At 32.9% G+C, this 25,107-nt stretch overlaps 1 protein-coding gene across 3 annotated transcripts in view; it reads right to left on the bottom strand.

Annotated features, from left to right (window-relative positions):
• The window catches only part of CASK (peripheral plasma membrane protein CASK), a 608,377-nt gene that overhangs the window by 168,556 nt on the left and 414,714 nt on the right, over positions 1 to 25,107 (bottom strand). The window contains exon 1 of one of the 3 annotated variants that reach the window (XM_035373524.2): positions 2,387 to 2,544. The exons of the other annotated variants lie outside the window; for them this stretch is intronic. Coding sequence (XP_035229415.1) covers positions 2,387 to 2,401 — 15 coding nt within the window. The 5' untranslated portion in view covers positions 2,402 to 2,544. Of the gene's footprint in view, positions 1 to 2,386; positions 2,545 to 25,107 lie in introns of those variants that run through there. 3 annotated transcript variants of the gene reach the window in all.

Here is a 25,107-nt window from a genome sequence, read left to right as displayed (position 1 = left end):
GATTTTGCTTTGCCAGCAAGAAGCTCGCGGAATGCTTCAAATTTGACGAAAAGAGAACATTGCCGACAGCGTGTAATTTCGCGGTTTGTGATAAGGGAACGTTGTAAGTTCACTTGTTACCAATGCGGATTATTACGCGCTTGCTCATAATTAACATCTATTATGTTCGGATTATTCTGCTTAGGATTTGCATTTACAAGTGGAATAATCCGCAGCCCTGTATATGCTCTGGTGGTTAGCATAGGCTGACTACTAATTCGAAATCAAAGGTGTCTGTTAACTCCCATATGAAGTTTGGCTGCAAAAGATCTATGACAAAGATCACGACTTCGCTTATGTGTTATTTTCCCCCTGTTTGTGGGTTACCAGTATACCTCTGTGATATATTCTATATGATAATCTCAAGAATGAGATGTCTAAATGATCGACGGCTCCGGCATTTCTCGAAGAATTGCTTTGCAGCAAGTTCCAGTTCAATAGCTAATATGTTAACGAATAGTCAATATTATAAAAATTATACCAGAAAGTGGATTGAAAATTTTGTTGATTCAATACCTTAGTTATGTCAGCGCTACAGTGCATGCTGTCTAGAGTTCAGTTAGCAGAAAGAAAGTAAAATATATTAAAAACATAACATCTCTTTCTTCACCAAGTTAACTGAATAAGTGTTGAATGTTGAGTGAAATAAAAAGAATAATAATTAATAATTGTTGAATGAAAAACGAAAAATAGCTGCGATAAAACTGAAATGTAATTGAGTTTTTGAATTCAATCAATCAGAGGATTATATCTATAAAAAAGTAATATGTGGGGAAAATATACAAAACACGTCACGCTCAAACATATTAAACAAAATTAAGTTTCATTTTCATAAAGGAAACATAAATTATAAAAATATTTCAATTAAAAAATAATTATTAAGCAATTAAAGGAATAAAGACGTTAAGCCAATGTTAGCTAAAAAGGCAGCAGAAAATTATTATCTCTGTCCAATAAAACTCACAGTTTTCACAGCACTAAAACTGAAACTAAAAGTATTATTTTAGAATGCGTAATTAATAATTCAGTGCAAAATTAATTTAAAATGGATTTTTATTATTGTTTACATACATTCAGCTTAAAAATGAACGTTAATCTAGTAATAAATAATTATAATGTTTTGAAACATGAAAAAATATACTCATATATAGTTTTCAGCATTATTCTATTTTGATGATATAAATTTTTATATTATGCACGGAACCATACATCTTTGAGAGCAGTTTTAAGTCTTCCATGCGTTATTCCTATATATAATTAATAGTACTATTACAAAATTTTGCGTATTTTCGGAAAATAAATAAAAATTTAATCGTCAACATTTTTACTTGAATTGTATTATATTTCTTTCGTACTATTGAAAATATGAACAGTATACATTATTTAATCACGTAATGAATATTACTGATATTATGTTACTGAAAACTGGAAAGGTTCATTATTTATAAGTAAAACTTTTACAGAAATAAAGCATTAAGTTTTAATTCACAGATATATGCACGCTATATGTTAATTTATTTCCCCTAAATTTTTTTCTTGGTTATTAAATGTGTCACATCATAGTAGAATCATTAACAAATCCATCATTACTTATTCATATTTTGAGTACCTCAGATTTCGTTCGCATTTTGTAAAATGTACACATAAATAACCGCGTATCCCTTTCCAAAAATTGTTAGTTAAATAAAAAAATAATCAAAACTTTCCTTATGCAAAGAGCAGAATTTTTATAGACAAATAGTTAATTAAACTTTTCGTCAATATTATTTAGATTTAGACATAATAGTCAAATAGTTAAGTCATTTTAAGACAATTTAACAACCCAGTTTAATTTAATAATACCACTTATTTTGTGTTTACTTCAGTTTTAAGTAAAAACAGAATTATATAGCTTCTGTTCTTACTTCAGTAAAAATAATTCTAATTAGACCAATAAACCTCATATTTTTCTTTGTTCTTTAAATACAACAGATATTATATTGCTACTGGAAGTTATGTAGCAGGCAGGGTAATTTTAACAGAGGGTAATTTTATTTAATTTTCAATGCCTTCTATTTATATTACACCTTTATTGTTTATTTAAATTTGACATATATTACACTTAAATACAGAATAATTCCTGTTACAGATCAGATGATATATGAAATACCATGCCATCTTTTTGCGCATCTTTCATCGCCAATCAAACAATAAACTCATAGATTGGGGGGAGGGTTCTTTTTTGTATGGTGAAGATCATAATACCCCATAATCTCACATTTCCCAGAATGAAGAATAATAATTAAAAAAAAAAAAAAAATGTGGGCCGCACCAATTCTAACCTCCTAAAAATCAAACATAAACATACCGGATCAGTGCTCATACGGCTAGCGGCGACGAAGTACCCCCACAGTACTTTTCTACCAAAGCGAAACTTTGATCATGACCGTGAGACAAGATACCAAACAGAGTACTCTATCGCGGGACAGTCGGACAGAGAAGTCTTTGAGATCTTTAGGCGGGATGGAAGCCGAAGAAGTGAAATACGCCATAGCGAGCGAATAGCCGGGTCTAGTCCATTCTCAGAACACACGGGAGGGGAAGGTAAGATCCATTCGATCGGTAAGAAGTGCAGTCGAGGAAGCAATGAGGCAAGAGAGGGGCCTATGGCTGTACCGGCCGCTAAATTGTGGAGGAGCTTCCTCGTCTCCTCCCCTCTCTAAACGTGGTGTCGGTTGCATTGATGGTTGATGTCTCTTTTGGATTGGCGGTTGAGTAAAAAGCGAAGAAGAAAAATAAATCTCATCAAATTAATGTTTTAGAACATTCTCCATCCGTGCTTCCATAAGCAGGTCATTCAGTATTATTAATGATACTTTTGATACCTTTAATAATATATATTACATAATGTAAATAAATTCTTCGTTTACAATATAAGAAATCGATAATCCTAGATCTGTTCTGATAAATTAGGTTAAAATAATTAAATGTTTAAAATTGTTGATAAAAACAATGCATATGTTAAATCCTTTTACCCCCTCCATGAAAACAAGGAGTTCAGATGTTAGGATTGGCAACAGTTTGCGAAAATTTCAAGTAAAATGCATAAATATTTTATGCTACATTTAGATCAATTAGAATATATGTGTATCGGCGTTTGAAGTTTTATTAATCTATTTCAGCTTGTTGCCAAATCGTTAGAAAATTAAGAATTAAAAATATCTCTAATACTGGAAAGAAGGCATAAATCTTTCATAAAAATACAGCAGTTACTCAAAAATTACTCAAAAGGTTACTTTCAGGGTGAATTTTTAATACAGTTATAAGGTATTTCTCCCGCCTTCTTAGCATGCCTTCGTGGAGTAGTGGTAAGCACGCTCGGCGCGTATTCGAGAGGTCCGTGGTTCGAGTCCCGACGAGGCATTGTTCATTTTTCTTCTCTCCCGGTTCTAAATAACCTAATGTCTCTACACAGTTAATACACATAACAAAGTAAAACAAAATTAGATATAGCTAAATATATCTCAGAGATATAGTACTTCAAAAGATATTTTTTGAGAAAATTTTATTCGGAAACTTCTACTGTTACCAAATTATTGTTTCTTTTATTACTATAATATGAGAAAGAAAAGTGTCTTTGCATATATTTAAAATATAAAGCGAAACCTAAATATTGTCCAATATGAAAGTCGTCAAAAATGTCTTTAAAGTTATTGAACTTCTCAAATCCTTTTATATGAATAGTAATAAGAAGAAATTATTAAAATGAATTTCAAAATTTAAAAATCTGTTCTTAAACTCTATGAAAAGAAATTTAAGAATACACCTATATATTATTAAAACATTACAAATGGAATTTAGTAAATGAAGTACACAGTCTGGAACTTAAAGCTTTATTTCATCAGTATAATTTGACAAAATTCTTCTCGGAAATGTAAAGTGCGACTTTCAAGACCGCCAAGAAGTGACATGGACGATCTTCATCATGTGAAATTCCAACAACTGTTATTTTTTCGTCTAACTTCTTTCTCACTCTTTCTATCCCTCCCCCTTACTTTTAATGGGCATTTCTTTTGGCCGGCAATAAAAATAATCTTCCCAAAACTTTGAGTTAAAAATTTAAACTTGTTCTTTCGTTTTGGAAAAGAGTTCATAGTCACACGAACTCATATCCGGCCAGTATGGCTGTTGTTCCAGTACCTTCTGCTGTTATCGACGCAGAAGGACAGTGCTCGTATTATAACACCACGCATTTCCATAGAGGATAATGTGATTTGTCGCCAATATTTTTCACCGATTTTTCCTCAATCCTTGATGTCTCAGGTGACGAATGCCATCATCCTGAATGACAATACGCGGGATTATTAACGCAAGCTCTGTAACGGATTTCTTCTACTGCTCTTGTGACGATGAAGTTTTTAAACCGTGCATATAAGCGCATGTTCTTGTTTAAGTTTTATTTTGCATTTGTTTCGCAAATATAAATGCATGGCGTATAAATGCTGATATCATTTTAGTAGAAAATCTCGTAGTGCTTTCATTTTATAAGTTTATTTCACTTTCGCTAAACTTATCAACGCAATAATATTCGTATTAATATTCGTGGCGTATTAGCGTTCTTTATATCGAGAAGATGACTCAAGCTGCAATTAGCCTCGAATATTATGCATTTACTAACATCTGTGGATTAATAGAACTCGAACTCAAGTGCACAATTTTTTTATTGAGCTGAGAACAACTGGAAACGTTATAATGAATCTAATATTTTCTCATCTCGATACTTGCATTTTTTTTATTTTGAAAGTGTAAGATTAAAAATACATATTGTAAATGATCTGATTATATCTATCGTTACCATTAAAAGTCATATATGAATAAATTAAATGTATTCGCTTTGAATAAGATAAATTTATTCTGTTTTGAAATGTATTTCTTAAGCAGGCAATACATTTAAGAGTGAACAATTATTAATGCGAAATTTAACACACTAAACGTGTAGAAATGCAAATTAGGAAACTTCACTTTGAACAAAACTGTGCATTGGCCATTATAATAGAATATCCTTTTCAGACGGACTGCAATAAAAATGCCAAGGCTTCTGCTATTTACATATATAATTACGCTTATATTTGATCTAAATTCGCACTGAAAATTTTTACAAGAAATCCACGATGCTTTAATTATTTTGTTCAGAAAATTGCGTGGAAATATGTTTTAACCATCTTGGTTAAACCACAGCAAAGGCCATGTGAAATGAAAGAAATATTACTGGATGACCATTGGTCCATTCTAGAAGCCATTTCCTCGGTGGTGATACAGCTATGCACTTATGAAATATGCTACCCGGTATAAGTCATGCGACTAGATCTCTTCCCCATAACGAAAGAGCCCACCAGCGGCCGAGCGGTAAAGTCGCTGAACACTGGTAGTTCGGTCCGAGGTTCGAATCCCGCGAACGGGCTGGCTGCGTGGGTGTTTTCGTGGTTTTCCCCATGTGTAACGTGTATACGAGCCAGTTTCCCTTAGAAAGTCCTCCACGAAGGCATCCCTCCCCTTAGGCAGATAGCCCTAGTGTGCTTTGCCATAATTAAATACACCAACACCATAACGAAAGAAATGTTCCTAGGTATCCATTACAGCAGAGGTCGGCAACGCGGTGCCAGCAAAGCAATTCTAAAGTACACTTTGTTCAAATATCTATATTTTCGGCGCAAGGTATTTGGATAACAAATACTAGTAATAATAATGCGTAGTTTTAGCAAAATTTATTACTTTATTTTCTCTGTTTTAACACTTGTACGAATTGCATAATTGAACTTTTGACAAAAACTGAGTCTTATCGACATATATATAACACTACATGACTAGACGAATCGCTTTTCGACTACTAGAAACATCTGATTCGGCATATAATGAACTATTTTCTGTCTCCATTATCCTCGTATACTGTGTCCAACCACGCGCTATGTTTTACATCCGTTAACTATTGTTCACACTTAAGTTTGATATTTTGTGAATTTGTAAGCAGAATATGCAATGATTTCTTCAAATTAAAATAACGAAAAGATATATATAACACCGGCCTTTTTAGGGGTCGGTAGAAAGAAAATAATTTTATTTCAGCAGATTGTTTTGAGTCAGCAACTTACTTCTAAATAAAATCAATTTGCACTTTTCTTTCTTCTCTAGCAACATTTATAAACAAACATGTTATAGTATGGTAATACATGGTAAATTTTTTTATAAATACTTTCGAAATAAAAAAAAAAAAATTCATACGACATAACAAATTTTACAATCAATACAAGTTATGTCTGTTTTGATAGAATTATATGTTTGTTTTTTTTTATTTTTATTTAACTATTTCTATTATTATTGCAACTACGGTGTCCGCCATGCCGGGTCCACGGAGCCCGATGAAATATGAAATATACCTTCCTAGTAAAACAAAGGTTGCTGATCTTTGCATTATAGCATTAGAGCAGACAGCAGGCTATTTGTGCTTCACGTGGTCGCTGTTAGAATATCAACTGAAGTGGGCATACTAACGCTATACTTCGTCTTCCAGTAGTTTTACAGAAGGCGGTAGACACGGAAGGCGATTATACTGAGGTATTACATGGTAATAGTTTTTAAGAACTAAAGAAGTGTTGCCATTACTTTGCATACAGCGCTTGTAGAGACCCATTTTAATGTGTGTAATATCATAATGGCAATGTTATAATACATTTATGCTTCTAATCATAATGTAAAATTAAAAATTATGCAATCGCTACCTCCGGAGAATATGAAATGAATACGGGTTTACTAATGCCAAGTAGTTAAAGTGCCAAGTGGTCAAGGAACCAGAGTTCATTGTTCTGTTCCTGTGCACTGAATGAACATACTGCAAGTGATTTTTCACGGTTTTCTGCATGTGCAAAGTGAACTAGAATTAGTTTCCATAACAAAAACAACAAGAAGGATCATTACGGCAAAGTATGTGATAACATAAAACAGGTAGGTCTCACTTCCTTTGCCGTAATACGTAATGCAGCCTACACTGATGAAAGCAGCAACCGATTTTATCGTAATTGGCAATGCAATGCTTCAACATATACATCAACTATTCACTAGATTTATGATCTATAATGTTCATACAGTTACCTGCCTCAGAATTATAAGAAATTCTCCACGACCCTAATGACAGTTCATGGTTAAGGGTGGTACAGAAAGATATATTTATTTTTTTATGATGCCATACTATGAATAAAAGAAATAAATTTTATTTTGCGGTTTGCGGTTCCATCTTCTTTTTAGAAAAGAATCATGAATGCGGTTTCACGCAAAAAACAAAGGGTTCCTTTAATTTACATTCGAACTTATGTTTTATATGTTGGTATCTAACATTTTTCTGGTTTTACAGATAAAAAGGCAGTCTCAAAAATTTTATCTGCCAAGTTTCTCATCCGTAAAGAAATACGGAAAGACAAGATGACAAGCACTAAAATTGTCTATTTAATTTTAACCCATTTCTTATTTTAGGATACGTAACAAATTTTAGAAGATAATTACCATCTAGAGACAGAAGATGCTTCCAATTACATAAAGTCTTAATTAAACAAAATTATTTAAACAATAATTAATCCTATCGGGCTTTCGAAAACGAAATACCAAGAGAGTAAATTAAGAAGTTCTGTAAAATTACTTTTATTACGAATAATTTGAAGGTTCAGTTTATGAGTGTAAAGCTTGTCCTAATTAAAATGTCTGACTCATTGAAATTAAGAAATAATAATTGCATTTGTCTAAGATGAACTACTTCTTCATATAACAAGAATGTTCTAATTAAAATGCCTCAGTTTTTGAAATTAAGAAATAATAATTGCATTTGTGTAAGATGAACAACCTCTTCATATATTAAGAATACTCGTTCATTACGAAGCAGAGAATAGGAGATATGTGAACGTTTTCAAAATTTCAGTCTTCTGTTTTATTAAATGAATTCTATTGAAAAGGAAAGAAGTCAGAATTTAAGCATATTCTTAAAATTATGAAAGTTTTAACAGTTATTCGTAATCCAAAAGAGTTTTTTTTAATTTTACACATAAAGATAGATTTCACATACAACTCTGTATCAGAATTAATACAAAAATTTGATTAGTGCATTCGAGTCAAACAGAATCATCATTCTGAAGATATTTCGCAAGAAATTCAAAGCCATTTATGAGCTAAAAATATATACATTATTTTGAAGGCTAGAGAGACTGAGCTTACAGAAATTCAAGTAAAAAACTATTTTCCATCATACCATTAAAATTAATATATGTAATCTCGTTAATTACAAATAAGTCAATGGATTTCATAATGTTCAGTTAGTTGTACATATCATTTCTGATATTTATAAAAGGTATCACCATAAAATATGGAGTAAACACATATATATCATCTTTCTATATCAATATCTGTCTTTGCTAAAAGCGTTCCGAATCATATTAAAATTACATGCATGTTAAGTTACTTTTAATGAAGTTACTAACATTTATTGTCTTGACTCAAAATGATTATTTCAGTGCTCATAATGTTTAGTCCCTACATCGTGTAAAATCAACATATATTTAATATCAAATGAGTCACAAAGGCAAATTAATAAGGCAAAGGCAAAAATTAATTAAGGCAAAGGCACGCGAAGGCTATCTCGCTAAGGGTGGGGATGCCTTTTTGCAAAGCCTTCCAATGGAAATTGACTAGTATCCACTTCGATTGCTTGTCCGCCTGGATTTGAGCGCGGATCGAGTTATCAGAGTTCAGCGATTTTATCTTTCTGCCGCTGATGGGCCTGATATGATGTAAAAAAGTACTTTCACAAGTGTGAAGGTGTGATTAAATGACAGTGGTAAAGCACATGAGGATTCCCTGCCATAGAAGAAATGCGTTCGCAGTGAACCAAGGTAAACAAATTACCTACTATTCACATTGTACCAGAGAAAAGTCCCGCAGACCTCATGCTATCATTTCGGAAATGCTATGCTAATTTCATGCTATCTTCCCGGAAACAGAACAATAGACGATAATAAGCGGTCTTAGTCTCTCGGTCGTATATAGATCCAAGACGGAAAATAGTTTGCTAGTTGTGAATCTAGGTACAAGCTGAAGCAAGGCCGGCATATGTGCATCCAAATAGGCATATTAGGTATTCAGTGGCCTCGCTAATTGCTAATTTTCTACCCTGGCTAGAATTTCAAGGCAGAACACCCCGGGATGTAATTCGAGGGTCACTCATCCCTCTTCGCCTACCAGCAATCTTCGGCTCGTCGTGTACTATGAATGCTCCCTTGCCGCACAGACACTATACACTTACAAACATCTATGCCTTTTTCGGGATTCGAAACCGGGCCCTTCGGTACGGTAATCAACGTAGCTAACCTCTGTACCTTCTCGGTGACAATAGTTGTGAACAGTGAGGATACTTTCAAAGTACGAAAAAAAAAATAATGGATGATATTTGATAACATTGTTGTGCAGTATGGTCCAGAAATCACGCACATCAAACTTTCAAAAACTGCGGGAGTTTAATAATGGGCATTAACGGCAAATCGTTTCAATGAATAACACTTCTATACTGTTACAAGCGATAAACTTTCGGCTTTAAAGAACATTTGTTTAGTGTAAGATAAAAATACGTTTTTCACAAACTTTTATACTCAGCCAATACATCACTTATGAATGTATGCTAAGGTTAAGTAATATATTTTATATACGAAGACGGATAGAAAAATTTTTAATTTACGAAATATGAAACAGTAGTAGTACAATAACGGGTTACTCCTCGAATATTATTAGTCAGGTAGTAAACGGAAACAACCAAATGAGTGTATTTCCTAAAATGGATTGTCAAAAACCTGGAAGGTTATTAAAATACGGCAAAACGTGCATGAGCTGTCTGCGAAGAAGAAGAATACATTTCGTGGGCAACTTGCTAAAGGAAATTGGCTAAGCTAAGGAAACTTCTAAGGTAATCTTGCTTGGGATCGAACCTAGGTGGAACTTCCAGTGTTCAGGGGTCTTAACCACTCGGCCATTGATGAGGCAGGAAATGCCGGTATACGAACGAAGCGTATAGATTTCATATAAAACTCCTACGTTAAGTAAACGGTTAAAAGAATTAAAAACTCTACATTTTTATCAAGGATGGAATATTAAAAGCCTAAAATCTCGAAAAATCGGATTTTCGCGCTTTCCTCTTTCCTTTCTTTAAATTTTTTCCATCATCCATACTTTTTCAAAATTTAATCGAAAATAACTATTAAACGTTTTAATTCAAACTTTGAAAATATTAATTTCAATGATGTCTAACAGAACCGTGTACTGTAAAATAATGTGACTGCTGAAACTGCTATCTCAGAAGACGTAAATCATCAAAATTATCTCGTGGTAACTTCAAGAGCCATTATTCATAATTTTTTGGAGATATTTTGCGTTCCATGCTTAATGTTTATCTACAATAAATCCTGAAATAATTCGCTCCCCTCTACACCTACCTTAAATTAAAAGGATTTTAGAAAAAAAAAAATAAAAATTAAAAAAAAAAAAAAAAAAAAAATGAGGAGTTACTCAAATATATTTTGACAAATTATGCTAACAAAATAAACTTCAATACTCGCGGGTTTCAATTATGCACTTCATTTATTAAATTTCATTCGTATCCTCCCAGTAAATACATTTCATTTCAATCTGTCTTATTCTTACTTCTTTTGGGTAAATGCAAATTTACGATTTTACTTTAATATTAATTTTTTGTGTCGTTTTCTTCTAATTATAATTCTTAAATGGAATATTTAAGCGATTTGAGTGACTTTAAGTTTTCTCGAATAGATTCTAAAGTCAGAGAAAAATTTAAAAAATAAACTGATTTATTATAACTGTCACACAGACCGTTGTATTCCCCCCCCCATTATTCTTGAGAATGGTGATTATACTTTGCACATTATTGTTTTTAATGTTATTCCAATACTTCGATTAAATTTGCAGTTAACGCATTCAATTTCTTTCGAAAACTGCATTCAAAAGTTTTACGAACGAATGCAGAATATTTTTCTTTGCCTTGAGCAAACTCGAGGAGGAATTTCAATTTCAATCCTATTACAGTTTTAAAAAACATTCCTTTCGGTGACTTGAACCTAGTCTTATTCAATTTCAGTCGGGAAAAAAAGTGCCGCCGGTTGTTAAATTTAGGACATTTTTACACATTTAAGGTTTGAATGGAATATTTTCAAAAGTAAGTCTTATGTTCTACATTTTTACTGGATTTCAACATAACATATATACAAAAAAAAATTTCAGCTTGGAACAGGAAAGAAAGAAATGTGTTATGTAAGAAGAAGAACTTTAATGGATAAAAGTATTTCTTTATATATTAATAAATAAATCTAAGATTTCGCTTAAAAACGAGTGAGAATGCTACAATTTGCTTTAAAGTGAACCACTGTGTCAAAATGCTAAAATAAAGTAGAAATTAACAAAACGTTTAGGAAAAAAAAAGTAGTTCGTCGCCGAAGTTCTTTCCCGCAATTTTAAAGTAATTTTACCCATTCCTTCCAGTTCTGGTGAATATCAAACAGCGTTAATGGTTGCACGTCAGAAACGTGTGCAGAATTACAACGAATACGAAATTTGTTTGGCCCAAAATCGAACAAGAAAGAAAAGTCTTTACGTGAGAAATGAAATAGCCACAAATTCTATGACTTCTCTCCTCTGGACACAGATGCATGGATTACTTCATAAAAAGCTGCTTTTAAGTAACTTTTAAACTTCACAAAATAAACAGAATGTTGCGTTGAATGATGAAAGTATATATTAAAGGAAACCACTTAAAAGAGCAAAAGGAAAACAGTTTTCTTTCAAGGAATATTGTCATAAACAAGGGTACGCGTAATCATATAATGTTTTAGCTAATTATGTTCTAAACTTTTCTTCTCCTTTTCAACTCAAGTCATTACAGAAGATGGCTATAGAGATTGTTATCCAGAAGCGCAACTCTCGATATAGATATGGAAAGCAACAGTTTATGGCAATTAGCAACTAGTCTGTTATCTGAGGGACTCTCGAAATGACTACGTGTCACCTACAGAGGTGATTTAAATTTAGCATGGCAAATTGAAGGACATTCCGCATATGAAACTAGTAAACCGACTATAATAAACTTAATTTATTAGTAGTCGTAAGAATAGTCAGGATTTTAGCTTGTCGTTATATAATCTCTTCGTCTGAAAATGGAATAGCATGACTCATTTTCAGGTTCCTGACAATTATTTGTAATTGGTATTTCAGTCCAGCTGGATTTATATCATTATGGTGGCTGAATTACAGACTCTGGAGAATACGGAAGTCGTTCACTATCGTGTATATAGTAGACGCAACTTAATGTGATCGCGGTTAATGTTATCGTTCGGATATTATTATCGAACTGTTCAAGTCCACCCCATTTATATAAGAAATTATGGAAAATATATACACCGCTTTTTGCGATCAACAGTTCGGTTAATATTATCAAAGCATTATAGAATAAGTCAATAATAAAATAATTTAATGTAAAGTCGCCAAATAAAGTCAAAATAAATTGCCAAGAATCAGAAAAATTGTCGCCAAGTAAGAGATCATGTTACCAAAAAGTTTGTTTCGATTTTACTCAGCCATTGAAATTAGGCAAAAAAGCAATCTTAGTTTGGCTTAGATTTTGAAACATTTTATTAATTTTGAAAATGATCAGACACTAGTCCTACTTCAAGAGCAAAACAATTTCGGCAGAATTCTCCCCCTTCTCCCCCCCCCTCTTAAAAAAGTAGAGGGAAAGAGAAAAGAAAATTTCCTGAAAACACCTACGCCAAACTTAGATTAGTTTTTTCCTAATTAAAAATTTTACATTTGCTTGTTCTCTTTCCGTAAATGAAGGATGACATTCGAGTTTTAAGTTTATGAATATAGCATCGGTCAAGTCATTTCAGACACATTATGAACAGTTCATAAACAAACTACTGTAGTGAAAACATATAAACAGGTAATAAACATTTTTTTTTTCATTTTCCTAATTAAATTTCTATGAAAATATTTATTTACATATTTTTTGCTGTATTTAAATTAGTTAAAATCTATTGTTGTTTTGAAGGTATTTTTTTCTGCTCGCTTAATGGTTAGGTTGTGTTTAATGGTTAATTTTATATTCTCGCTTAATGATTCGGTTAACATTATCAAAAAAGCCGTGAACAAACGTTATCAAATTAAGCATGGCCTACAGTATATTAGAGATGTGTTATTGAACAGTTCTAAGAACCGATTCAACTTAACGAGCGAAAAGTGATTCCTCAAAAGGAAGCTACAGTTTTTTCATTTTATTTTATTTCATTCTCTGACCGAAAGGTCTTGTTGGAAGCGTGTCAAGAAAGTTCGATTCCATTTCCATTTCAAGGAAGAAAGAAATGCTTCTCGTTCTATGTTTCAAGAGGGCTTAATTTTAATCATCTCCAAACTTTTTTAACATTTATATTTTTCAGAATACCAATGTTATGTAGAAAGGTGGTTTTAGGCAATCTTAAAATTACAATTGTAAGAAATCATTTCAGGTAGTTAGCAGTTGGATTGAGTAGATTTTTCCACTCGCACTGCTCGTTCGATTATTTCTGATCTTCGCTTCGTAAACGCTAACTGCTCCTGATTCACTCCCTATTCGAGATCCCTTATTGTTAGTGAGCTGTGATACGTAAAAAGAACGGATTAAATTCAGTGAGAGAACGGTTCTAATCCAATCCTATAAATGAGTGGGTTTACCCATGTCTGTGGTATTTGTTCGAGACACTTTACGCCCAAAAGGCCAGGTGATGAAAATCCTGGTCGATAAAAATCGCAGTTAAATTCAAATGAATCACAGTTAACCAAATAACAGTTTTAATAAATAATAAATAATAATAAATTTCAAACAAAAATCGCGGTTTAAAATTGAAATCATGGTTAAACAAAAACCTTCCGAAATTGTTATCGGATACAGACGGCTCAGCTAATATGACCGCCCGCCTCAAGACAGAAGGTCCTGGATTTACTTTCCGATTAGAATTTAGTTTTCTACATAATTAATTCGGAATATAAAGAATTAAAATAAAAATTTCGAGTCGTTAGGAAAAATAGAGACAGGAGTAAAGGTGATGTACCAAACCACAGTTTCAATCATCATTTGTAAGCCAAATTATTATACAATATATATACCATTGATTTATAATACGCAAGAAAATGTTAAAAGAACTTTTTGAAGAAAGTCAAAATTATCAAAAGTAATAGCTGACTTTTCATTAAGAAAGCACAAAACAACACTAAGACGTTTTAAAAAAATTATTTTCATAATATCTAAAATTCTATTAAGATACCCAAAGTAATTTTATAAATGTTAAGAAAGCGGTAACATGAAAGGAATAATTGCATTTTACACTTTTTATATAAATGTTCACGGACGAAGCCTTTCATACGCCGGTTACCGATTATGAAGAACCGATTCGACCATACTCACCGGGTTGCAAAACCACCCGATTTGGAGGTGTTTCATATTAGCAAACGGACTTCTACCCGTAAGTATAATTAAGTAATTAAATTCATAATTCTAGAGCTAGTATTTTTCGCTCGTGTAGCCAAAACCGCATAGCATTAGCGATTGCAACATCTTTCAATTAACTGTTAGTCTCATCGTACAATAGCTTAGAAAAGCATCAGATTTGTCTTAACTTTCTCGTTCGATTTTCGAAGTCTGTTTTTTTAACTCTTATGAATGAACACACTAAAAGCGAATCAAATTCTGATTGTTTTTCATTAATTCTTTCATTTTACTTTTAATATTAGCATATCATCTTATTTCAAAAGCATTCCTTCCGTTAAGTGAGAAAATCGAGGCAACATTCAGCAAATGTAACTATAATGTAATTTATTCTTTATTTACTTTTTAATTTCTCCCATCTCCGCATTAAACATTTACACGAGTTTCTTTTTCTATTAATTTAAATTAAAGTAAATAGTTTCTGCAACTTAGTGGGCACTCTGTAGTGGTATCTTATTATTATTATTACTACGGTATTACACTGTTTTCTTATTACCACACCACATTATTTCTTATTACCACCATTATAATCATTACATTACAAATATTATTACAGCAGCGTATATGCTATCCATTTAGGAGTGCATATTATATACAGGGTAAATCAAAAATTGCGCATACCATAGTTAAAACATTTGTGGAAATTGCAGAATAGGCATTAATGGTAAATTATTTCAATAGATGATATTTCTCTACTGTTTTAGAGTAATATATCACTCGAAATTTCGGTTGCATTTTATGTTGTTAGCTTCAAATTCCGTTTGTTTAGAGCAAGATGGCGATGAATTCCACCCAAACAGAATTAATTTTTATGACTGAGCACTACATTTATTATATTATTTATACATACATGAGCTATTGCATTTAAAATATTCGTATATAAATTTGCTGATAACCAAATATGACTGGTGACAAAAAATAATGTTTACACTTTTTCAGTTCCTAAATGCGCACGGAAATCTTTCTTTGTTACTAAAAACCACCCCCAGTCTCTATTAAATTAGTCTCCTTTAATTCACATCTTTCTTTCCGTCAAAAGTCAGCACCTAGTTTTAAAACAATAACATCGCTTTCAATTAGTTAGTTACTTTAAAGTTCCTGATCCATTTGCTAACAATTAAAATGTCTTCTAAAACTAAAGTTCAATTAGAATTTAAGCACTACATACTACTAATCCAATAACATTTAAATAGCAATGGTTAACTATGCAATCTTCGATTTTATAGGTAACAGTACTTATCATATACCGAGAACACCAAGACACCTATTCCGAAATTCAAAGACGAAGCATTGGAAAAGCAATTAGCGACTACATATGCGAAGTTTCACCTAATGCGAAACATGGATACTTCTGATTTATCCTTGCACTTTCAGCAAACAGTACACTTACACATACTCGGATCGAATACCTTGCCTGAAACTGTCTTCCCGATAACACGATCCACAGATTTCCAATAACGGGCGGCGAGACCGTCGCACAAAGGAAAAGGACACGCATAAACCTCCAGACATACATTTCCTGGCCACTTTTTATTTTGATCTTTCCCCGGGCTGCAAATACGTATCCAATCTCAGAAACTCGAGATAGAGAGAAAGGAGGAAAATAAATATATAAAATCATGGTCCCATTTTCTGAAGGACGTGACCGGGTGGACAGAGATTCGCTACAACTTTCCAAATCGGAAGGAGAATAAAATGCATCCTGGAATCTGCATGAATTTTATAAAGGCGGATAGGTACAAATGCAAGCTCTAGAAGTTGGCGAAATTCAAATTCAAAATACATCAGCGTGTTGTTAAAAATATTATTATGATATTACTACAGAAGAAGAAATAAATAGAACTCTTCAGCGGCTAGAACATGAATTACACGAGCTTTAAGAAATCGGAAAAGATCTCGATTAAACATAGAGAAAATGCGCTGCCTTTTAAAATATTAAGAAAACAATTTTACTTTTCTTAATTTGAAATGCAATAAATGTTGTTGAAACTCTTAGTAATATTTTGGTGAGTACTGGTTTCTATATAACGTGAACTGCTGTGTACTGTGGTACCTCGGTATATGTCATCAATGTGTTCCAGATCATTGGATGTATGCCAAACCGGACGTATAGTAAACGAACTTCTCCGGTAAGAAATAAAGGGAAAATAATTAATATACTGTTGTTACAAAATCACCCTATTCTTATAACATTGTTAAACACTAAAATACAAATGTATGACATCTTCATACGTTTCAATCTCTTTGTTAATGCCCATGGTGATCCTAACAATTTTCTGTGTTATTTGACTCTTCTCATTAACTTTCTTGAAATTCAGAGTAAATGAATTTACTAATTATTTTCGTGCAAAAAATACAAAATCACTTAAACTCGTGATAGCGAGGGTAATTTACTGCGACAGATTTAGTGACGATTTAGTGACGTTCATGGCCAGTCGTAACCATTGTCTCGAAAGACGTAAACTAAGATAGTGCGGGCAGTCGTGAGTCATCGAACTCGAGCCGTATTTCACATAAATATCGTATATTGACAAAACTTTTCGCGCCCAAACAAGACGTATTTCAAAGCAGACATATACCGAGTTGTCTCTTTTTTTTTTTTACTAATTCATTTACTTTTTTTACCTATTTTTATAGCAATTTGACATTTATTTATTCTTAACTTTGTTAATTAATATATCTGCATGCATTTGACTTCTGCCTTATTATATAGAGTTTGTAGTTCGGAGTAAAGAGGCGTTCTTGTGAAAAGCGCAAGAATAACAAGAGATAAACATTAAACTAAAGATAAATATTATTGAAACTAAACATTATTAAACTGAAAACGAAAAACGATAGAACGAATTTTTATGGGCATTATTTCGCAGCGCATTCTTACGGAAAAATTGTTGAAGCATCTAAAGAGAACTTCCCATTTTCAGGAACCATACAATATAATGAATTTCCGCCCGGTAACCTGTTTTCGGAAACTACAAACATTCATATTCGGTAGAGGCAACGAGTTCGGGCAAAATGGCCAAAGCCAAGAAGAAAATTATGCCATCACCAACAATGCGTGCGAGAACGATAGCATCGGAATCGGAACCAAATTTATGCATTGCAAAGTAATGCTCAATCACAAAATTTCATGCTGCTTGGGAAAAACTCATCTGCATCTTGCTTCAAACAAGTGGTTTGTAAAGCCAGTAGCATAAATTGCAAATGAAATTTCCAAGTGTTATATTCCTTGCAACAGAGTGTTATATTTCTTGCATACCATCCTTTAAAACAAAAATTTCCCATTAATATCTAATTTCGAAATTTTCCAATTTTTGAAAGTTGTGCGCGACTTTTCGATCACCAGCATTGATGACATCACTAGTCTACTGATGACAAATTATGATTGATATGTAATACACATTTGGGTGCCAGTTATAAGGAAGAAGAAGAGTTTACAGCTATGCATAGAATGAAAAACATGGAATTCATTTTTTTCTAATTACATTATTATTTTCAACAAAGGTATCACTGAGAAATAATTCAGCACAATAATTTTTCGTTGATTTGTGATACCGAGCCAAGAAACTTGAGATTTTTAAAGAATAAAAACAGACGGCTAGCCTTTTTTCAAAATAAGCTCTTTTTATAAAAGATCCCGAAAAAAAAAAAGCATAAACAACTTTTAGTTTGGAAGAAGGTATATCTGTAATATATAATGAAGAAGATATATCGGTAATATCTGTAAAGAAAAAGATATATCTGTAATATATAATGTAAAAATACTCTGCCTTGCTTACAAAAGCGTATGGAGTAGAATAATTTAATAAGATTTCAAAATTCTGACGAAAACAAAAAGCTTTTTCCATCAATAATAGGATCGGATTCATGTCGACACTGTCGTTAGGAAATTGGCTTTAAGCCGTCGAAATTTTCAGGAAGCAGATTTCGGATGCTGTTTATATATTCTACATCGGTATATTTAAAACTTCTAAAATAAAAAAAGTTCGTAAGCTATTAATAAAAATTTATGTTACATGCTATTCTTATAATCAAATTTCAAAACAAACCGGATGTTTGCGATGTTTCATTTATATTTACATAAATATTTCGATCTATTGATTAGAGATAAACAGATTAAGTGGAATAAAAATGAAATGCTGAAATCTGTTTAATAAATAGTTATTTTGAGCATGTCCTTGTGTGTGTACCTGATATATTTAGAAAAATTTAAGATTTCTAAATTGCTTTTAAAGGAAAACGCTGCGCCAATAAACTACTTGATAACGGATTGATTCTATTCCTATCGTCAAGTTTACAGATTCATTTGTGTTTTACATTGAAATGCATTGCGCAAAAGTTAATTCAAAGTACAGAGTTTAAGAAATGAATTAATCCTAGTCTATTTTCTCAAAAATACTTCTTAAAATATACCTAGTCTATTTTCTCAAAACCTCGTCATTACAAGTATGTTTACAAAAGGAAAAACAAAGTAGAAGGATGTGACTGATGTAAATCAATGAATAACTACCAACCATGCGGCTGCCTTAATTTATCTTTTCAAACTGTAATTGAAAATTTCTTATACAACAGTTCAATAGACTTAACTACAGTACGTCTTAACAATATGTTGATGCAATTGAAAATTAACAAGACTATTAATAAAATGCATGTTGTTTGGACAAACACTCCCACGCAGTTATTTTATAGTCGGTCACGTTTGAATTTGCTTAGGTTATGTTTTGAATTTAATAAATATTGCCACTGAATTAATGCAGTTTACAGCGCATAATTTGTTTGGATTTTAGTTTTCTAACCTAATTTTTCCTTTATTTAAATTATTGAAGTTTAAGATAAAAAAGTTATTTAAGATAAAGCAGTGAGCTCTGTTTTTTTCATTTTTATATATTGGTAAATTGTGCACTTTTTGCTTCAAAAGTGATTTAATTATATTACTCTTATATTCCGGTGAACGTTTATGCCTTTACTTACAGTGCATACAATAGTTGTAGAATTTTCAAGAATTTAAAAGTTACGCTAGGGTAACGGCTTGTTTGTTTACATTTGAAACTCTTAGTACTATAATGAATTAAGTCAGCTCGTGCCCCAACTTCAGTGTCTTTTTGCAAATGGAAGCGGAAGTTATTTAAACTGTGCACACCGAAAATTGTGTCTTTTTGCTCGGATGCGATTGTTTGTTTTGGTGTAGAAGTTCTAATCTTAATTGGGGTTAGCGAAATTCGAGGAAACAAGTTTAAGTAAGTTCAGTAAGAAATGTGTGTAATTTAATAGGCCGTACAAGGAAGTTATGTAGTGTGTACATCACATTTTAATTTTTTTATAACGAGTACAAAACTTTCCTAAATATAACAATCGGGAGACCTCATTAAAAGTCAGATTTCGTTATATGTCCATTTTTCCCCCTCAGAATTGATATTGCCAAAAATTAAATATTTTCGTCATTTAAAACGCTTCTGTAATTGGAAGTATATGATTACGAGTAATGATTGCAAAAATAAAGGCCAGGTAAGTGCTTTTAAGACGAGAATGGGGGTGGGTAAATATATTGATGGCCACCAGCGGCCAAGCGGTATAAACACTCGTAATTCAGTCAGAGGTTCAAATCCCACGAACGGGCTGGCTGTATGAGAGTTTTTGTAGTTTTCTTCATGTGTAACGTGTATATGAGCGAGTTCCTTTGAAACGTCCTTCACAAAGGCATCTCTCCCTTTACGCAGATAGATCTCGTGTGCTTTGTCATGATCGAATGAACCAAACCAATGTGTGTTATGAATTAGAAAAAGACGTAGCAATGCTGAAAGCGTAAAACGTAGAATATTGAAATCTTAACGAACAGCAAACTTGGTAGTCGAGATATATTAAATATTCGTCTTTATTTTAATCGTAGTTAAACACTTTGTGGCCATAATTCACTAGGTACATTAATAGTGCCCATTCAAGAGCATTTACATTTCTGATACTTTTGCGATAGGAAGAGAGCAGAGGGAAACAGCGTCTTAACCGAAAGAGAGGTAGCAGCTGAAGTGCGCAGTTATCCATCAATTATATTGCTCATCTAAAGAAGGTTTTGGTTTAGAGTGTTTGTTATGAGAAATATTTCAGTTCTCGAAATTTTGAGTTCAGATTCCGAATTCCCTACCTCATCAGCGTTATACATGGAGGAAATACCCAAATTAAAAATGAGGAATTAAGAGGTTATTATGCTAAATTAAATTATAAAGCCGATTTACATATTTTTTATCTCCCACGTACACATATATATTAGACATGGATAGATAGGTTAAGTTCAAAAGGAGAGAAAAATTAAATATATATATGTATTTAAAAAGGAAAAGTCGCTACTAAAATGAAAAATAATTTTTTTCTTTATGATGGCCTCATCCAATATTTGGTATTGCCGACTGCAATGAAAATATGAAATGCCCAACTAGATGTTATAGCAGTTCCATGGACAAAATTTCTATAGCTAAGTTTTTGAGCTATGCGAAATACATACATCAAACATACGTACGTACGGAAGTCATGAAAAAATTTCTTTTGAATTAATTTTAAATCTACTTTACGATCCGTTTGTGAAAAAGTCCTTTACTTTGTCCGTAGGTACAGACAGCACGCAAAAAATAGTCAAAATGTATATTTCCACTGAAATATTGGTTTGCGAAATTTTATGCGATTACAGTACTTCCTAAAAAAGCAAACACAGTTACATCTTTAAATTCGAACTCTCGTCATTGGCAATTTTAAAAAAAGTATTCTTTGAAAAATGTACTGTAGTTTATCACAGCCGTTTTTTCATATTCCCACTACATAAAAATCTGTTCACATTTATTTTTATGGTTAATCCTATATATATTATGCAACTGAAGTAGACGATCGTTTAAAAAATGAAAATTTATATTGTATAGTATTCACATTTTAATAATTATTGTTTATCTCACATAAAAACTCAAACAATAAAATGATAAAATATGGCGAAAGAAAAGCGCCTTTTCAATGCTATTTATCGTTTCGAAATTTTTTAAATCTTGTATTTAAAATTCTTTCGTGTTCCAGGTTTTTTTATCGCAACGTTCCACAACAACCTCAACAATTTTCTGTTTAGTGTAAAAAAGCGTCGTTTGGATATGGGTTTAATCTATGGGCGGAATTAAGTTTAATCTATGGGCGGAAAACATTCTGTATAGAATTCAAGTGCGCATGCTAAAGTGGTTCTAGATAACGAGGAACTACGCTTAATTACGATTATATTTAAATTAAGGAAATGTTGTCAACACATGCATAAAGTTATTACATGAGATAAAAACTTCTAACTCTATCACCTTAGTATTCATAAATGTTCAGAATACATACAGAAGTTTTAGTTACTGTTATAACAAAGGCTGTGTTGCTTAATTACTGTAAAACACTCAAGGGATACCTGCCTAACGAAAGGATGCTTTTCTGGAGGATTTCCTGAGGAAATCCGGTTCGTAGCTCGCAGACGCACAAGATATATTACTTGAAATTTACAGATGGAATTTTCATTGAAATACAAACATTTACATGTTTCACCACGATGCACAAACTTTAGAAATTTTATATGAATAATTTGCGTTAATCTACGACATTAAAAATTAAGTATTTTTGCATTTACGAAGAACAGCGGGGATGGGTTACTGTAGCAACTGAGAGCAGATTAAAATATTTGCCTTTTTTCAGGAAGGGAACACAAACACAATTCTCCTTCTTATTAACTCCATTTTATTTCTGACGGCGATATCAGAAACGGGAAAAAAAAAAGAAATTTAGGCACTGTAAATCAAACGTCGCGAATAACATTTTCTCCGCCGCTCTGCGTTATCGATTAATATTCCGGTGAAGATAACACTTTCCTGTCACTTCTACAGAAGAAAAAAGTATTACAATATTTTTTTCCTTAAGCATTAAATGAACGGTATCAACCACTAAAAGTGTTTGCAGCTATCCATTATCTTTTCATGGAAGTTATCCAGGCCATTTTTAAAAAATGAGCCCGATCGTTTGGTACGTTTTTGTTTCATGAAAGTGTTTGATGAATCTTTATGGAAATTGCATCTCTTAGAGGATAGCAGACAGATAATTTCGCGCTGTTTGAGCTGGTGTAGAATGATGAATTATGGGAGAAAATATTCGAACATTAAAGTGAGACTTTTAGCTGAAATGAAATAAAACCTTTCAGGGCGATTATTTCACAAATCACGAAGAAAAAAATGACTGAAGCTTTATTATTCTATTTCAGTGATACCCAATTTAAATCATAGCAGACAGGTTCCCTGTATTTGCCAATTAGACGTTTCCCGAAAGGAGAAATAATTTACCTTTTATAAAATTATTAAAACTCTTCAGAACGCTCCTGTGGTTTCACCATATTGTAAGATAGCTTTATTGCACTCCTTAGAAAAGGCCAAAGGCAACGCGACTGTCTATCCCTTAACTATAATTCGAACCCATGCTTACCGGCGGAACAGCCAGCCACTGCACATTTTAACCCTTTTGATGCGCAGTATTATTTCTATATAACGTTTTAACTAAAAAACCCTAGAAATCAAATATTATGAACCTAGAGACAAATAATATATTAATTAAAAAAATTTACTCTCGCCCAATGATCTGTGGGTGGTGGTCGTACTGTGAAACCAGCGTGCGTCTAGGACTTTGAAATTTACTGAGGTAGTAGGAGGGGACTTTCCTTTTTCCGTGATGGTAAAGATTTTTTTTTAAAGGTGCGAACTAGGCCATGGTACTGATAAATTTTGTGCATTTTGACCCCTAGAAGCAGCTAGGGGTCAAAATGCTCAAAATTTATCAGTACCATGGCCTGGCTCGCACCTTAAAATAATCCAGACCATCAAATCTGAAGCTGAATGGCAGAACTGGTGGGACAACGCCGAACAAGGAAGAAGGACTTATCAGTTGTTCCTAAAAGTAAGCACAGCTCCCAGTTTAATAACTAGAGAAATAACGTGGTTTTTATCAGGGCATGGCCCTTTTCCCCCAGTACTTCTATGCAAGGAAACTAGCAACTTCAGATCAATGTGCATGTGGAGAAAGAGGCAGTCCCGACCATTATATATTCAAATACCCCCTTACAGCTGAACATCATCTAAAAGTCCCGAATTCAGAGAGTGAAGTGACTCCCTTTATTAGATAGGCTATCAAGAACATCCATCTCCGAAAAAAAATCATAATTATAATGAACTTCCTGTACACAAGAGGCACTGAGCTATGCAGCACAACCTAGAATAATATAACAAAGCTATTACTTAAAACATAGTATGTAAGCAGACCTGGAGCTGCCCTCCATAGCATGTAAGTGCGAAAGGCACCAACTGTAAAAACACCAATGTATATTAAAGAAAAAAAGAAAGGCACTGCCCGCGGTCTGGTAAAATACAAAGCATTGCAAGCAAAGCCTGGCAGGACCCCGTGGGTTGTAATTTATCTGGATATCTAGTGTGGCTGGACAATACCCACATTGCCAATGGTTAAACAACGGGTGTCCACCACATTTCTCTACATCCATATTCATACCATTTTCCGTGCGCATTTCCAATAAATGACGAAATTTGCGAGTTAAAAAAATGTATTTAAAAACTGCATTACATGTACATTTTTTTACATTACTTTACAAAGTAAATAGCCAAAAAAAAAAAAGAAATAAATAAACATTTATGTAATTTTTCTATAGAAGTGAAAACATAAGGATAAATAGATTTAAAAAAAATAAGGATAAAAAAAGACTCGGTGTTTGTTTTAAATGTCAAAGAACAAAGTTATTTTTTGTGACTCTGTTCAAAGCATGTTTTATCTTTTCGGTACATGCATAGACCAACTTTACACATTTCGTACATTGATCTTCTTCTGTGAGGTTTCTCCCTTGTGATACAAAATGTACACCGTCGGGATTTGCATTTTATTGGCGTATGTTTTGCGTTGTTTAGTCTCTTTTCGTCTGGCACATGAAGTTTGTGACTTTTTTATGTTAATAGGCGCTTAGTATTTTTCGCTTCGGTACGGATCCTTCGTTTCTCATTCGTATCATACTGCTGATTATATCCATTCTGAACGACTTGGGTATTTTTAAAGTGGTATCACTTTCTGGAAGCATTCGATATATAATGAAGGGTTTTATAATGGCCACCTGTTAAATTTATATCATCAATTTCTGACTGATCATCACTTTCATCTTCTGTATTTCCATATAAAGGAAGGATTTGGATTTGGATTATTCAGTTATGGCAAAGCACACGAGGGCTATATGCCTAAAGGAGGGATGTCTTTCGTGGAGGACTTTCTAAGGGAAACTGGCTCGTATACACGTTACTCATGGGAAAAACCACGAAAACGCCCATGCAGCCAGCCCGTTCGCGGGATTCGAACCTCAGACCGAACTACCAGTGTTCAGCGTCTTTACCGCTCGGCCGCTGGTGGGCTATATAAAGGAAGGAAGAGGGTAAAAG

This window comes from Stegodyphus dumicola, chromosome 10 (genome assembly GCF_044657685.1).
Source record: "Stegodyphus dumicola isolate Sdum_Otavi_A_Nest chromosome 10, ASM4465768v1".
Lineage (NCBI taxonomy): Eukaryota > Metazoa > Arthropoda > Arachnida > Araneae > Eresidae > Stegodyphus > Stegodyphus dumicola.
The sequence above is the reverse complement of the archived record's forward strand: the minus strand, read 5'-3'. Positions and strand labels throughout refer to the sequence as shown.